The sequence below is a fragment of the Oculina patagonica genome, chromosome 2 (genome assembly GCF_052425735.1).
Source record: "Oculina patagonica isolate OP01 chromosome 2, crgOcupat, whole genome shotgun sequence".
NCBI lineage: Eukaryota > Metazoa > Cnidaria > Anthozoa > Scleractinia > Oculinidae > Oculina > Oculina patagonica.
In genome coordinates, this window is record NC_135759.1 from 1,746,526 (window position 1) to 1,763,407 (window position 16,882).

The 16,882-nt window shown below is 39.3% G+C and overlaps 1 protein-coding gene and 1 long non-coding RNA gene across 2 annotated transcripts in view; one reads left to right on the plus strand and one right to left on the minus strand.

Moving 5' to 3' along the window:
- The window catches only part of LOC144642574 (uncharacterized), a 79,226-nt gene that overhangs the window by 24,168 nt on the left and 38,176 nt on the right, over positions 1-16,882 (minus strand). The window contains exons 7-13 of the mRNA XM_078501556.1: positions 9,157-9,333; positions 8,547-8,687; positions 7,822-8,061; positions 5,473-5,619; positions 4,768-4,905; positions 4,069-4,170; positions 3,830-3,936 (exon numbers count right to left, since the gene is read on the minus strand). Coding sequence (XP_078357682.1) covers positions 3,830-3,936; positions 4,069-4,170; positions 4,768-4,905; positions 5,473-5,619; positions 7,822-8,061; positions 8,547-8,687; positions 9,157-9,333 — 1,052 coding nt within the window. The remainder of the gene's footprint in view (positions 1-3,829; positions 3,937-4,068; positions 4,171-4,767; positions 4,906-5,472; positions 5,620-7,821; positions 8,062-8,546; positions 8,688-9,156; positions 9,334-16,882) is intronic.
- On the plus strand, positions 11,156-11,774 carry LOC144642639 (uncharacterized). Its single transcript, XR_013568755.1, has 2 exons — positions 11,156-11,365; positions 11,461-11,774. It is a non-coding gene; the product is annotated as an uncharacterized LOC144642639 (long non-coding RNA).

Here is a 16,882-nt window from a genome sequence, read left to right on the forward strand (position 1 = left end):
GTAAGCCCCACATGAACATTGAGATTATTTTGAGTACAACTAAAAACAAGAAGAGTAAACTGCTGTTCTAAATAAGTTGTTATACCATAAATTTCTTGTTTCAGAATTGAAATTAAACCATTAATTGCTAAACATACAATTTACTGGGTCTGTCAATAAAAAGAATATTTTCAACATACTGAGTGCAACAAAGTCGTCCAAAATTCATAGTATAGCAACCTCAGGTTCCTTAGGCTTTATCACAAGATTGCCTTCGAAAACAAACACTACAGGACGTAGGACTATTAAAATTTATATGCAAGTTAATTTAATATATCAACTGTCTCTCGATCAAGATCACAATTTCAACAGTTGGCACAAATAAAATTAAATGCGTATTGAACTTTACAGAGCCAAGACAAAGTCACTCATCTGCATAACGAAACCCTTCAAATACAAAGTCATCCTCTGGTCCCGGTGGAGGGAAAAAATTTCGGATGCACATAACTGCACAGGCCGGAAGCACAACTCGAATTTCTTTCCCCAAAATCCCCCAACACCATCGAGCAAGCTGCCTATATGCTACATGCCGATAAAGCTTGTCTTCTCGCCCTTCGTAGGCAGCTTTATACTGCTGTTTGTATTGGTACCAGGCAACTTGAAGCACCCATCTATTTAAGCAAACTGCACGGAACCCAGGGTGTTGAGTAATACATTGGGGTTGCCCTGCACATTCACCGCTAGTCACAGCTTCGGTGTTTTTGTTTTGAACTGCCTCAATTTCTCGGCAGCAAACGCAAGCCTCCGCTCTTCCCATGACCTGACAATTGCCACAGGTACACCTATTTAGTGGTGGGGTAAATGAAACTGCCTTAAGATCGTTAAAGTTTAGTAGAAATAAGCTTGTACATGTACAATACTTGGTGCGAACGAAAAGTAAACAAACATGCGAGGCGAACGAGTAGCTTGGGTGTCGCATTTCATAACTCACATTCCCGACACATTGCATTCAATTTCGACTCAAGTTTTTATAGTTGTTAAAAGGACTACAAGACAAGCAAACATACAAAAAGGAACAGCAATCATCCTGTCCGATTTATTTTATTACATTCACAGATATCAGCAACAATCTTACTTCGCAGCTTATGGCAAAGCACGAACACCGATGCACAGATAAACAAACATTTCACAAACATGTTTTTTCCTCGATTGTAATGGTAACTTAATTTTTCAAGAGAAAATCGACTGCCAACGAAAAATGTTGCGCCGGATGAAATCATACAAGAAGTCGCTACCTACCAGTCATCTGAATTTTCCAAACGAGGGTTTCTCTCTTCTTCGAGATCACTCTCCATTTCTTCTTCGCCGGAAGAGCTTTGACCTTCATTCGTGGTAAAACGCGGTTCGAATTGGTAGGGCTGAATTCCAACGCATTCCGCTAGGGTTTCTTCGAAATTATGAGAGGCCGAGCCCGTGTCGGAAGACGAAGAAGACATGATTTTAGCAAAGGCGGCCGCGAAGGCGTGCTGTTTTAAAGTACACAGCTAGAAGGACGCTCGAAGCTTTGACGATCTGACGTCATTCTTCATCCGCTGACCGATTTATGAACATTCGATAAACTTCAAAGATGGCGGATTTCTAAACGAATTTCAAGCTCACTTCAACGTAAAATTTCTGAGGTATCTTGTACGATTTCACCTTAAAACTAACACAATTCATGAGGAAAATAGGAGGCCTTTTTCTTGAAAAAAGTCGATTTTGGCACCAAAGTTCCCCTTTAAAAAGAGAACAAAAATTAGAACTAGTCCTGCGAAAAATGGATCTGATAGGATTTGTTTTTAATTTAAGGTGTTGCCAATCAAGGCCAAATTTTAACTTTTAAACAATGAAGAATTGTATTTGCTCTCGTTTACTTATGATACATGTTTAGCTGGCAGAGTTTGTTCGTACCACGAGTCAAGTTTGAGCCCGAGTCAAGTTCGAGTCACGAGTCAAGTTCGAGTCAAGTTTTTTTTTTTTAATTTATTTTTGGTCTTTTGGTTTTAATTGCTGTGTTACATACAAAATGTTGTACCAGAAGGGCAGGAACAGCAAGACTTGGCTCTCAATGCCGATTGCAAGAGCTGATTCCTTCATCGGTTCGCAGCTGCTTTTCAAAGAAGTAAACATTCCTTGGCATCCCAGTGAATTTGATCGTAACAGTTTCCTACTAGTATTAATTACTCACAACTGAGGCAGAGGTTCCGCTTCAACGACACAAAAATTATATTTCAAAAGCACTTATCAAGGGAACTTGAATGTTGCATGCGTGAGCGAACGGACAAGCGGCGGCCGAAATATTAGTAACAAACACCAACCGTGGCGTGACGTCCAAAATATGGCAAAAGTGGGCAAAGGTCACGCTTTTTTTTTCAAAGCTTGCTTGATTCCAGCTATACAGTTAAAAGGCATTACCCGGAAATGTCTGGATATTTGTTGATTCTTTCACTTTTTCAGTACAAAATGAATACATCAGGAGTCAAGACTAAACAAGTTCACTGAAAAAAATTGTTTTGCCCCATTTCTGGGACTCCGGGACATACAGAAGGTAATGCAAGTGCTCCATTTCTCTCAAGTCGGGAGTAACGCAAGACTGATGCCAAATTCGGAGCTGCCCGATAAAAAGTTATTCTAAATCAAATAAAACAAAAATTGAAACAAAAATTATATGAATTCCACCTGTGCATCAAAATATCACTGTTTGAAAACGAGTCGGTCGCCGCTTCTCGAAATAGAACGCGATGTTAATTTCGAGCATTTTAAGGGGAAAAAACTCCTCGTCGCCCAAGAAAAGCCGCTAAGAAGCCACTGGCAAAAGCATATGGAAAGGCGATGGAATTCATTCCGGAAATGTTTTATAAACATAGAATTGAATGACGGAGCAAGGAATACCGGTAGTTTAAAGCTTTATTAATTATATCGCTTCAAAATACAAATAGGTCTTCGCGATCGCGTCTGCATAGGAAAACTTTGTCGTGTGAAAAATCTAACTGCTAACGCTGATGAGGTCTTAATTTTCCTCTGCGACATTTTTTGACATTATAACTTCTAGTCAAGAGATCTTGCTAAAAAAAGGTGAGAAAAAACATTTGACTCGAACTTGACTCGTGACTCGAACTTGACTCGGGCTCGAACTTGACTCGTGCTACGAACAAACTTTAGCTGGCACATGCATGATGTTACAATGGGTGGTTTTCACTGTCACGCCACTGTCACGCTGCGAAAAAATAAATCCAAAACTATTGCGTCAAAAAAAATCAAGCATATTACAGGTTGTAGAAAAGTACAATATAAACTACTCATCCAAGTCTCAGGGCTGTACGGTATTCCGTACTCGAGTTATTCGTCAAAATGTTTCACGCAAATTTAGAGAGCACAGTATGGAGTCGCCATGTTGGAGCCTAACTGCTTGGGCTCCAATATGGCGGCCGGAAATCAACAAAAACATCTGGCATTAAATACTGCTACAAAAAGCGGTCAGATCACCATCATGAACAAGTAAACATTCAGATAAACACTTCTCGCAAAATCTCAACTGTTCAGATTGTTAAAAATCATAAGATAAAGCATTTTTTTAAGTATACGTGACAGCCTTTTGGCGGCCATCTTTGATCTCGTGTGGCGTGAAACCCCAAAATTCAAAATGCTCTATCTTAAAGACGGCGAATGCTATCGAGCTAAAAACCTTCAAAAAAATATGTATTAAGGACGTATAATAGCCAGTGAAGGATAAAAACTCAGGGGCCTTGCGATTCTGGATTTTAGAATTTTGATGACGTCACGTGAAAACTTACACTTACTTTTCACTTACTTTTTTCTTAAAGTACGCCACTAACGTTTTCTTTTCACAATCACAAGTGTTCTTGTACAGCCATATCATGTGGGTAGATTTACGAACACATTTACTGCTAAATGTTCCTGGGAAATGAAAGGTATAAAGTTTAACAATTAATAGACAAAAAATTAAACACGTTAATAATATTTTGCCCGTATACTCGCGAATCACATTCTAACTACAAATTGAAAAAGGTTTTATTAAAAGCGTATCACCTGTCCATTCGGAGTTTATTAAAGAACACTGCTTTATAATTTCCCCTTCCTCTCGTGTTCTGGTCCAAGGAACACCGTGTGCCATTTCAGGACCGCAGTAGTCTGACAAAGATACAGTGAAACTGTGATAAGTGGTAAAATTTTATATGTACTATTCCTTTTTTATTTACTTATTTTTAAAATGCCTGTTAAACGCCTCCTCCCCCTCTCCCAGCTTAAAAGCCCTCCCGATTATAGGCCCATATTTCTGTTAAAGAAAACATTCCAGTCGTAACCCTTCCCCTCCTCCCCTAACCCCATCCCTACAAACATAAGCCCTCTCCTGGTGGGCTTTCCAAATTAACTTACCAATGTCTTTATAGAGCATTGTACTTTGAATAGAATATGCCATGAATTAGTTTGCAAGTGGAAGGCAGATCAAAAAGCTTTATCAGAGTGGAATTCTCACAGTATATCCCTCATCAGAGTCTAAAGTTGTTTCTTGACGACTCATTTCTAAACAACGCTTTAAAGTTGATTCCAAGCCCGTTCCAGTGTAACCTCCCCCAGTTATAGATAAGCACACCCAACACCCCCTAAGCAGTTTGTGACGTATGTAGTTCCACTACCTTCAAAACATAACACATTTCCTTTTTATATACTTTTGTTATGTTTTGTTATGTTTTTCAATTTTTTGATCAAATCAACGTACAAACTTACAGTGATCACAGTTACTCTCGTCCTGTTCATCATCGCAATCCACACGAACATTGCATCTGTCGCCAAGTGATATGATTTGATAACCACTTTTGCATAATGAAAAATCATCGCTTGATATTAAGGACAACTGTCGAATTCCTTAAACAAACAAACAAATAATTGTAAGGAAGAGCCCTGCCGGGCGGGGTGGATGCCGCCCCCCTTGTGGTCCTATCGTCTGTTCACTCATCCCTTGCGGAAATTTTGAGATGTCAACTATGTCTCCGTGATTGAAGACGTTGTCATGGCAACGTCATAACTACAAGCAGGCTTTGCCAAAATCGTCATTTTTGAAATATTTCTTTAAATTATTTTTCAAGTCATTTAAAACAAAATTGTACGGTTTGTTTAATTTTTCATTCCATTAGAATTCTTCTTCGATTTTATGTCAATTTCGGTTATCCAAGATGGCAGATCCAGGATGGCGGCTCTATTGACGCCCTATGACGACACAGCCAACAAATTATGTCATCTTGTAGAGAAAGATTAAGGCTTTCTACTTAGTGCAAAATAATAATAATAATTGGAGTTTAAACTATGTTTAATTTCTCTTTTTAATATTTTAATGTAAATTACAGCTCCATGGGCAATTAGTTGAATTGGCGCGTTATACATACTTTAATTATATTCATTGGAAAAAGCCCTATATACAACAAACACACCAACCTGGTATCGCACCAGTGCATGTCACGTAATTGTTTCCAACATAGCAGCCAGGTCTGACTTTTTGCTTTGAACTGCTGCAGTAAAAATCAACGCCATTCTCTTTCCAGTGATCCCCATCGTAATACAGTTTACTGTTCCACCTACAAGCTAATATTAAACAAAGATTTGTCCTTTAAAATCAAAACCGGAAGTTCACTGAGGAGAATGCAGCAAGGGCGGAATTTTTTTTGAAAATTTGGGACTGTTAAGCAAGGCTTGAAGTAAAATATATAAAACACAAGAGAAATGCCTCATCACATTTTCCATCACCGAGAAAAGAGTTGAAAAAACGATGCGCAGAGGAGTAGTTTTAATGAACTTCGAGGTCTTTGGAAATGTGATGAAGCACTCGTTCGAAAGTTTTATACATTTACAAGCAATTACGGTTTACAGGAAGTTCCAAAATTATTTCGTTGTTGAAAATTATATTCCTTTTGCGTGTCATATGAAAGCTTGTTTCTTTTCTGCGGCTGTCATCATCCACAAATTTGATTGCGTTGAAATTGCAGACTGAGATTTCGGAACTTCTCGTTAATTCTTTGCTCCTTCCATCTTCATTCTGCCGCCTTTGTTCAACTAAGTTGTCTAGACAAACTCTGTGTATTGCGTAGTCAAGCTAATTGTGACATTTTGACTTACCACAATCGCTGTTGTCAGGCATTTTTTTTTCTGGCGAAATGTTGCGCTTCCCACCGAAAAAAAAATTTAAACTATTAAGCGGCACTTGCCACACTCATGTTTCTTACGAGGTGAAATTCAGGTATACTTAACAATTATTCTATGAGCCCGCGTTGGGTACGAGGTGGTAAATAGCCAACTCGGCGCTTCGCGCCTCGTTGGCTATAACGACTCGTATCCAAAAAGGGCGAATGGAATAATTGTTTTATTAAATTCTTCTTTAAGTTTAAATCGACTGGACATTTCATTTTGAGGCGGGAAAATTTGTGGCGCCTTGTTCTCTTCTTGAGTTGAATGAAACACACGAGGAAAGCGAGCGAGAGAGTTTTCTTCCCAAGATTTTCCTCGAACAATCTCCTCTAAAGTCGTCTATATATCCTGGAAATTGTGACAGCAGTTAAGATTAACGGGAAGATCCAAAGCAGAAGCTTTTCTGGAAACCACACGTCTTGTGCAAGTCGAACGAAGCAAGTGTTTACATTGTACTCGTTTACAGCTCCACGGCTGTCATCAAGACTGCTATATTATTTGAAGCGAAATTGAGCTCAAAGTCATCATCATTGTTCCTTGTCACCCCCTTGGGAGCATAGGGCGTCCACCAATTTTCTCCAGCGCACACGGTTCTTTACTAATGCTTTAGCTCTTTCACAGGAGTAGCCTACTCCTTCTAACTCCTGCAGCATGGATCGCTTCCAATTGTTCCTTGGCCGTCCAACTTTCCTCTTTTCCTGTGGGTGGTAGTGCAAGGCTTCTCTCGTCACATTGTTACATTCTCTTCTGAGAGTGTGGCCAATCCAGCGCCATTTGAGCTCAAAGTGGAACAGGTTTATTGAAGTATAAAAGGAAATAACCAAGATTGAAAGACAGAAGTGTTGAGCCTAATTTTATGACGTACACTGAATGAAACTGTGTCAGTTTGCCGTTCTTTCGTAAATTATTTACTGCTTTTCTACTTTATTCACTCGCTCTTGCTGTGCATTTACAAGTATTATTAATTAAAATTATCGCATCAATCCTTTTGTTTTGCGTAGTAAATTTTACTATGGTATTTCTGTGGTTTTTGTAGGCACCACTGATTATTTCTTGTTCATAAAGCTCGCCAATTAAATTTGCTGTTTTCAACCATTTTTCTGATGGAACTGTTTTCATTCCAGGCCGTGTTCGGTAAATTTATTTTCGTTGAGTCCTTTCAGTCTTCAAAATTCCCGGCCGTCATTCGGTAAACTTATTTACGTTGATTCCGTCCAGTGTTCCAAATTACCGGCAGACTTTCGTTCATAAACGAAATGAACAAAATTATATTTTTTGCCGTAAAAACAACACTTTAGCGTGCCTTCGCATCGTATCTAGTCAAGCGAAGAGTTGAAATTGCCCTTCGCTGTGATTGATCCCCCGACCAAGGAACTCCAATTCTTTTGTTTTAAACGTGTCTTTTGATTGGCTAAAAAACGTTGGGTGGCCCCGGTTGAGTTCGTTTCACTGTAATAGTAGCTAATAACCGAGATTTAATGAGCCAATCAGAAAGCTAGAAATGCATTACCCGATAGTGAGAATTAAATAACGTTAGAATATATACCTGTTTTTGTATTTTGAATTAAAGTGCTCCATATGTTAAAAGAAAAACAAACTTACCTTTGCACACTCCACGGTTTTTCTTCATAAAGTTCGCCACATTACAGTAGTCCGTTTGATTGCAGTGTTCTATGAACGTATTTCCACTAGCAACTTGAGAAGAAAGGAATGAAGCCAGTAGTACAACCTTCCTTGAGCAGTTAATTTTGCCTTGAATGCAACTGCACTGAACACATTTACCAACAGACCACGTGGCTCCTTCAAAGTACTGGGTCGAGTCCTCATCCTGACACGTGACCTCTGGCGAGGAAAGAAACATAGGTACCAAAAAAGTGGGAAATACGAAAAATTTGAGGATATTCATACATTGATTGGAATATTTTGTTTATCTTATTATCAAAATTACTCTATTCCTTCTCACTACCTCAAATTACACCAACTGACTATTGTTGTTGTTGTTGTTTTTTTTGTTTTGTTTTTCAAATTTTCTACAACTTATATTCCTCTCCTGTTTGGCCTTGTTCGAAAGAAAGCAGAAAACAGCAGAGCAAAAAACAAAAAAGAAAGACGAAAACGCAGCAATGTTAAAAATTAACAAAGAAGAGATATTCAAATTGGTGCACCACTTATTTAAATCGAGGTTTAAAATTGAGGCAGATTTCAATGCTAGTATTGACGTATAAGTTGGCGAAGAAAATTGAATCCTGTTAGTCTTTATCCATATCAGAAACTCATGTGGGCTTCTGTCCGTATCCAAGTGCCAGCTAATTTTACAAACACATTACCTGATGAACATTTCTGGATGCCAAAGTTCTGCAGGCATTGGTTAGAATCCCTGCACAGGGCTCGTTTTGATACCTGACGGCCATTTGGACAGAGTTCAAGTTGCTCCTTAAATCGCATTTGATCCGCGATTTGCTTTAAGCCTGAGAGGTTGACGAAACAAACGTAGAAGTATTAAGGAACAAAGCTAAACTTTCGTTCGAAAAAATTACTTAATTTGTAAACCACGAGCATGTCGTCTTGACATATTGCCTAGAAGACTTGATGTGTGATCTTCGACTGAACGCGTAGGCAACAACCCACATCTGTACTAACTGGTGCTCATTATTGGTTTTATAGCGCAAAGCGATCTGTGGTATTGCTATGAATCCCTGAATTAATTAATCTCTGAATTAATTATTAATTACAACGGACTCAACAATTCTCTGATGTTCTTTCAATCCTATAAAGTGTCACAAAGTTTCAATCTTGCATTTCATTTTCAGGTCTAATGCTTACTAAAGGAGTGTTATGCTACCACACGAATGGTACACTTAGACTTCAACATTCGAAAACTAACAGGTTGGTATTATATCTAAACAAATAAGACGGCCTATGGAAATAAGTGAATACCTGGACACTCAGAGGCACAGCAAATTGCTCCATTGTAAACATAACAAACAGGTCTTGCCATTGGTGGACATAGGAGGCCATTCTTCACATAAGCTCCAGGGAAGTAAAACTCGCACCCTGTAGATTTCCAAGTTTGGTCTTTCAAGTAGATTCCATCATTTTCGATAAATTCGACGCCTAGTTTCAAAATGAACACTGTTACTAGTGTGGTTGTCTCACATTAACGTTGAACCTGCTTTTAGCGCACTTAAAAAGAAATTAGCCAATGATAGAGAGGTTTTCACTTGAGTGTCGAAAGTAAATTGCGTTTGCTTTGGTTTTGCATTACTACGCTTAGTGATTGGCTTAAAAATCTCGCACCACTTTCTCTGCCAATCAGAACTTAAACCAAAACCAATCGTGACTCACTCGCGCACGTTTTCCCGCGCTTCGTGCCAGCCGCATGTATTGTCGCTGTGTCCTTTGTGATTGGCCAGAGTAATTACTTTGGTTTTGGTTTTACGACACTCAATTGAAAAGTGCTCTACGAAACATTTAACTTTTATCGGCCCTAAATGTGGTGCACGATATATGAGATTTTCCTTAATTAAAGTTCTTTGGCATACTATTACAGCTAGCTTGTTCGTGATGGGGAGGTTAGAAAGCATCTAGTAAAAAAACTGTAGAAATTTATTAAGTGAACAGAATCAGATTCGTTTGAAGACAAAAATTCTGGCATTGACAACGTCAGAATAACTCGAACAGTACTCTTTTTTCTATTTGAGGATAATGTGGCTCTGGATACCCTCCACTAAATAAATCTTACAAACATTTCCGTTTTTTTAACCATAAATTATCTACGTTATTTGACATTTTTAGCGTTGTCATGGTAACTTATTTAGACTAGATATAATTCAATTTGTTTTGTTGTCAATACATTATTACCAAAGTAATAATATGAGGACACACATGTAAATTAGGAGTTGTGGCACAAACCGTGACAACTCGCTCGGCTCGCCCAGGCTCGCCTCGCTCCTTGTCACAATTTGTGTCCACAACTCCTAATTTACATGTGTGCGCGGAACGCAAGACGCCTTTCTTACCCCCCTCGCGAAACGAGTTGCAAAAAAAGACGTTTAATCCCAGAAAACTTAAGAAAAAGAAAGCTGCAATCTTTATGCAAAGCATGGTTAAAACTAACAAAAAAATCGGGAAAGCAGGCGTGGAAATGGTAAAAAAAAGGAGGAAAATGTGAGTGGCTTTCACATTCCTAACTTCCTGAAGCAGATTCGCCGGACCCGACAGTGTACCAATCGTTGTATGGCGCCATTGTATTAAATTACAACCAACCTTTAATTGCTGTGCCAGAAACAATTCCTATTGAACAAATGCTCTTATTGAGTAAACGAAGATGGGAAGAGGGAGAACTGGAGAAATTAACTTGAATGTAAAGAAAAACTTGAAAAGATCTCGTGGAAAAGCGTTTACAACCTACAAAAAAACTAAAGAAAATGAAAAACAAATAACAATCTTTTTAACAGACGAGCTGATTGAAAAATTAAAAAAATTAGACAGCAGTGTTGTCGCAAACGTTTTAACAAGCTAAACAAAACTTGCACGCTCCGGTGAGTGCATAAATTATTGAGTAACACAGGAAGTCATTGTTTACCCTGTGTCAATTACGTGGGAAACCCCCTTGACGTAATCTAATTGTTTTTTTTTTCATCTTGAATATTTTTAGCCGGAAAACAACTCAAACTCTTTGTATGTGTGTTTTGAGAGCTATGATTTATTCAACAACAATATTTAATTTGACTAACATGTAAATATACCGTGAAATATTGAGCTAAGAACTTTCTAGAACATAAAAGAACAATATAAGATCACGGTAAGTTTATTCACCAGGCGTCATTACTATTTTTAGTTAATAGGTTATTTCCCGATGTAATGACGTCTTTTGTGACCAATCACAGTTAAAATTATAACTATATATTATTCACATAAGCTTTTTTGTATTACACAAGCAAGCATGGCCGATGTATAAAGACGTTTATCAAACCTTCATTGAAAAAGAAGCAAAGACACAGCTTACGGACATGAATCATTTGGAAACGACAAACGAGGGTCCGATTATAATATTTAACATCAGCTATTCGTACCTTTGCTTCACGAAACCGAAGCAATTACGGACAACAATCAGATGCCTGGTCGCGTGAAGTTTTATTGCAAGGTTAAGTATATCGGAAGCTTGAAGACGTTTATCAAACCTTTTTCGATCAAAATTAAGAAGATTTAACTCAGTTTATCGAAATGATTCATTTGTAGATGTCTAACGATAGCCTGATACAACTAAAGCGTTTTGCCAAACTTGACAAAAATCGGCCAAGTTACAAGCCTAATTGGAATGCAAATGGGTTACGCGTAACCCGAATTGACCAAAACTTGTCAAGTCATCAAAGGACAGACGCCGCGCTGCCATAAGATGTCCGCCGTTGTCAAGGAACAATTTACCTTGGATACCGTGGCCATGAATGTCCGCCGTTGTCAACGAACAATTTACCTTGGATACCGCGGCCATGAATGTCCGCCGTTGTCAACGAACATTTAACTTAGCAACTGAATAAAATTATTTTACTTAACACACTTGTAATGTTTATTGATTGCTTATTATATCATTAAAAAGCTGTTGATTTGCATAAGTCTGACGCTGTGGGACATTCACCCACACACACAAAAAAAATTTGCATGCATTGTTCAGACAAGCCCTTGACTGTGGGGATTAAATCAAGTGTTTATTTTTTTTCTGATTTCGACTCGGCTGAAAGTCACTTTAAGCACGCTTTAACCTTTTATTTTGCCTCGTTCAGGCAAACAACAACCTCTCTTGTGATGTCTCGAACATTTTTTTGCAACTCGAACGACAATGCTTCCATCACAAAGTAAACGACAAGATGAGCGCAGACAATCATTCTTTTATAAAATGAAAAAATGTTTTATTGGACTGAAATTTTATTTCGAAATGTCGGTGGCACTTTCGAGAAGTTTTTTTTCCAATCTTTTGCGTTCTTCTCTCTTGATTTCTTCCCGAATTTTTCCGATGTCTGGCTGGAGTGAATTTGTTTGTTTTTTTGCAAAGTTTGAGCGTAAAGTATCTTTAAGTTGGCGATATTTTTGCATTTCTCGTGTGATCAGTTGAAACTCTTTGTCAGAAACAAGATTATCATTCAGAGCTTGTGAGACAGAGCTGTTTATCGAGTCATGTTTTGCAACAGCCAGAGCGAGGATTCTTGAGTGCTTATTAACTTTACGTTCAAGCTTTTTGTTGATAACTGACAGGCCAGTGGAAGCTGCGCCAGATATACCTGCTACTGCTGCAACAGGAACGCCGATAACAATTCCAACACCAGTAAGTGAAGTGGCAACAGCTCCAGAAGACAGAGCTGCCGTCACGGCGCCAAGACAGACCACGGAATAGTGAATAACTTTCCGGACTTTTTTATATTTTTTTAACACAAGCCTGTAATGCTCAGCTTCAGCGGATATTTCTTTTTCAATTTTACTTATTTCAGTCAGCCGAAAATTCTCGGCATTTGTTGGGAGGCTTGGATAAAGTTGTGTTTCTTCGCGATCACCATAAGCAGGGGCACTCGGGAGAACATTAGCAGATGACATGGTCTCGTATACATAAAAGTTATTTTTGTATTTAATTTAATTCAATTCCAACTCATATGTAAGATTTGTGCCGTTAAAATCGAATGGCTTTCCATTCTCATCTCTAATCGAAAGAGTCAGAGATGATACATTTTCTTCAGCAGAAACGTCGCGCAAGACGTTAAAATGTGTATTTTGGTAATAAACTTTTTCATACGGTTTTCCACGTATGTCAAAAAACGCTAAAAGGCTTGATGGCTTACCATTTAGCAAGCTTTGTTGCTTGTCGATAAGGTCACAGTTGATGAAGTAATTTTTAGGATTTGAAACATTATTTACCTCAATTGTTTCAAAAAATTCCTTTTCAATACTTGCGTAATTCTCAAACCCAGGCAAATTAAAGAACTTAATAAGACTTTCATTCAGTCCAAAAGCTTTTAAATTGGGCTCTTTTGCTTTTATTATCAATGAACGACCTGCAATGCCTTTTGTTACAGAAAACATGTTTTTCTCTGGAAATCCTTTTTCAAAAATACTCCCAATGTCATCGAGTGAGAAGTTTCCTTGCCGTATATAACGCGCCTTCTCTTCCTTGTTCACTTGTTTATAAAAAACTATTCCATCCTTTTCCAAACTATTCCAGCTGTTGTAAAGAGAACAACTTAAAAGCCGGATATAGCTTGGTTTTGGAATAGGCTGGTCAAAATAAACAGTGTTCGGATTTTCTTTTGTGGTAACAGTCAGCACAACCATTTTTATATTAAATAAAAAAAAAATGTTTAATATAAAAGAGGACCATGGATGCAAAAACAAGAGATTTTATGAAGTGGATGAAAACCCCAGAAGCAACTACAATTTCTAAAGCGGCAAAAGACAATGCATGGAAACCTTTTCTTGCAAAATATCCAAACGCTGACCGAACAAAATTTGTTGCACAGGTTGAGTTCGCGTACAACCACACAGCAACGGCAGACATTTATTACAAGGCAGGGCAAGGCCATTTGATAAATGTTTTTGGCTCTGACAGCAAATATTGGAGCCCAGAGATGAAAAAAGCACTGGGGGTGAATCAAATTTCAGGCGGTTTTCCACAACAGCTGTCACCAAGCGGCGCAAAAGGCTCATCTTTGCCAATTCCAGCTGTTGGATTTCACGAAGCCGCACCAAGTTTGAAAAAAATATTTAACAGCCAAATAAACATCTACGTCACACCAGACCAATATTTCACAACGAAATTAAGAGAGATTTTTCAAAAAACAAAACTGAAGCATACATCAGGAAAAGAGTCAAAAAGGTGGCTTGCTTGCCAAAATATGGGCTACTGGCCTCAGCAACTTAACTTTGCTGTTTGGTGTGCGACAACAGGCAGTGGGGTAAGCCGAGAAATTTTCGATGAAGAACACTCATCTCTTAGCTTGCCACCGATTGTGCGAAATTTTTACCTTTTTCACGTTTATTTCACGATAAGGCGAATATTGTTTCAGATGGGGGGGATTCAGAGCGTAAGCGCCTTGCCTGGCGACCCAACGTTTAGCCAGTTTGACAACAAGTACGACGTGGCTTCTTACAAAAGAATATGTGCTGAGTTCGGTGTCGACCCGTCAAGCGATTTCCGTTTCACAACAGGCGCAAACCACGGACTTGGTAACGTTTATATCTGGATTACTAACATTGGACCAAACAAAACTGGAGCAAAATACCCCGATTACGATAAATTTTCGGATGAAGGTGGAACTGCAAGCAAAGGTAACTTGATTCAATACATCGAGCCAGACGACGCTGCATATGCACAGGCAGACTGGTTTTGTCCTAACGGCACTGAAGGGCTTACTCAGGCAGGTTTGTCGAGAGTAAACCAGTCGATAGAGGCTTTTGTCTACTGTATTCTCGGTTCGCAGGTGAACGTTCGAAGTAGCATACTTGGAACAGGCGGCCGTGCAAAGGAAGCGCAAAGTGAGTTCCTCGTGTTGGTTGAAGACGCTATAAGGCAACCTGATCTGGCAAAGTCGGTCCAAAGATACCAACTAGCCATCGACGAAGCTAAGGTTCGGCTTAACCTTGCAGTCTGCCCAGGTGCCTGGCTGATGCCCGCTCGTATGAAAAACACAGAAAGCGTTGTTGGCTACAATAACCAGCTTAAGCAGGCTGTTGTTGGGATGAAATTAGGAGTGAATGATGAGGTTAATAAAGCTACAAAAAAAGCAGCTCTTAAACTGATGGCCGGAGGAAAATCAAAAATCAACCCACCAAACAGCCACCCTTCAAATCCTATACACAAGAGCGCCACAGCAAAAAAAAATCAGGCACCCGCCGCAAGCGCTGCTGAAACACCAGCTAGCAACGCGCAAAGCGCTAAAGCTACGAAGGCCGTAGCCAATGATTCACACGAAATAAACAAAGCAACTGTCGCTGTTGGCGCGGTTGGAGCAGCAGCTTTGCTCTACACCCTTATGCGTTAACGTCTCTTTTTGATGTATTTTTCAACAAGAAAAGCAACCACAGCAAGGATAAGCAGCCAGGTGTGCTCTGCAAGAAATCCAATTACTTGACCAGCGGTTTTGAAAAGAAATTTCGCAATCGAGCCAATGAGACCAGGCAGAGCTGATGCTACCTTTGAGCCAATATCACTTAGGCCTTTTCCCAACGCTTTGCCGGTGGCCTTCAAAGAGTTTGTAATGGCACCAATTACAGAACCAATCGTGACACCAGCAGCAAGAAGTATTGCTGTTACTGTCACGCCATATTTTTTGAAGATCTCTTTGATCCTCTCACGAAGTGGAAGCGCCCTTTCTCTTTCTGCAATCTGCGTTTGCAAACGCCCGAGCTCCTCGGTTCTTTCTGCAACTCTTTCTTCCGCAGCTTGTTTGTTAGTGGGGGATGCATTCTCATCCTCTATAACAGCTTGATCTTCCTCGTTTTGTTGCTTCAGCTCGGCTTCTTTTTCTTTTAGATCATCCAACGCTCTTGTGTCGTTGAGCCTTTCTTGCAAAGTGTTTCTTTCGCTCTCTTTGGCAGCGATGCCTGCCCTTAGTTGGTCGACTCGTGTTTTTTCTTTTGCCATTTGCTTAGCTTGTTTTTCAAGAGCAGCAACTTCTTTTTTTTGTTTTCAAAATCCTTTTCAAGATTTTTTTTCAGTTGCTTAAGTCTGCGTAATTCTGATTCATTTTCAACATTTGACCCAAGTTGATCCATCTTGGCATTTATTCGCTCGATTCTTATTCTGAGATCTTTTACTTCTTGGGTGACTTTTTCTTTCTGCATGGCAATTGGTTCTGCTGTTGTAGTTGACTTTCAGCTTCTCTTAATCTTGGTCTCATTTCTCTTATTTCTTCATTGTTTTGAGAAATCAGAGATTCCGCTTCTGGCCCAAGGGGGGCTTTAAACTTGTCTGTGAATTTTTTGAGAAGGCCAGTTCCGTCTTTTTTGAAAATTTCGGTCTCGCCACCTTTTGATCCAAAGGATACAATTGTAGTTTCATTGCCACTCTTTTTGCTAAAACCTATTGGGTCTAATTTTGCGAAGTTCACTTTGGGGAATTTTCTTTTGATAAAATCTTTAGCTCTGTCAATCATTGCCGGTTTGTCATCTTGATGAATAAAGCTTCCCAAAAAAGGTGTTTCTTCGTAGGATGTGTCTGGCAGCCCGCTCTGTTCGTGCTGCATCGTTTGCATTTCATGTTGTTCACCCCCATGGTAGGGTGTGGATGCCTCCCCGGGCTGAAATGGTCGGGTTGTGTCGACCTCTTCTTCCTCTTCATCATCGTTATCACTGTTGTGGTCAAGATCTTGGTCCAAATCAGGGTCCTCGAATCCAAAATCACCACCACCTGTTGCCATCGCTTAATTTATATATATATATTTTCAAATTAAACTTTTCAATTTAACAATAAAACCAATCGAGAGATGGCTGCTGTTCAAGAAAACCTTCGACCGGGACGCACAGAGAAAATACTCGGCGCACTGAAAGCCGAGCGCGCGGTAAAACGAATCACTTTTGACCGCACAGAAGCCAATCCAGAGGAAACGTTGTATGTTTCAGTGCCAAAGCTGAACGAAAACGAGGTCATTGTGCCCGGCTCGCTGGCGCTGCGCTTCAA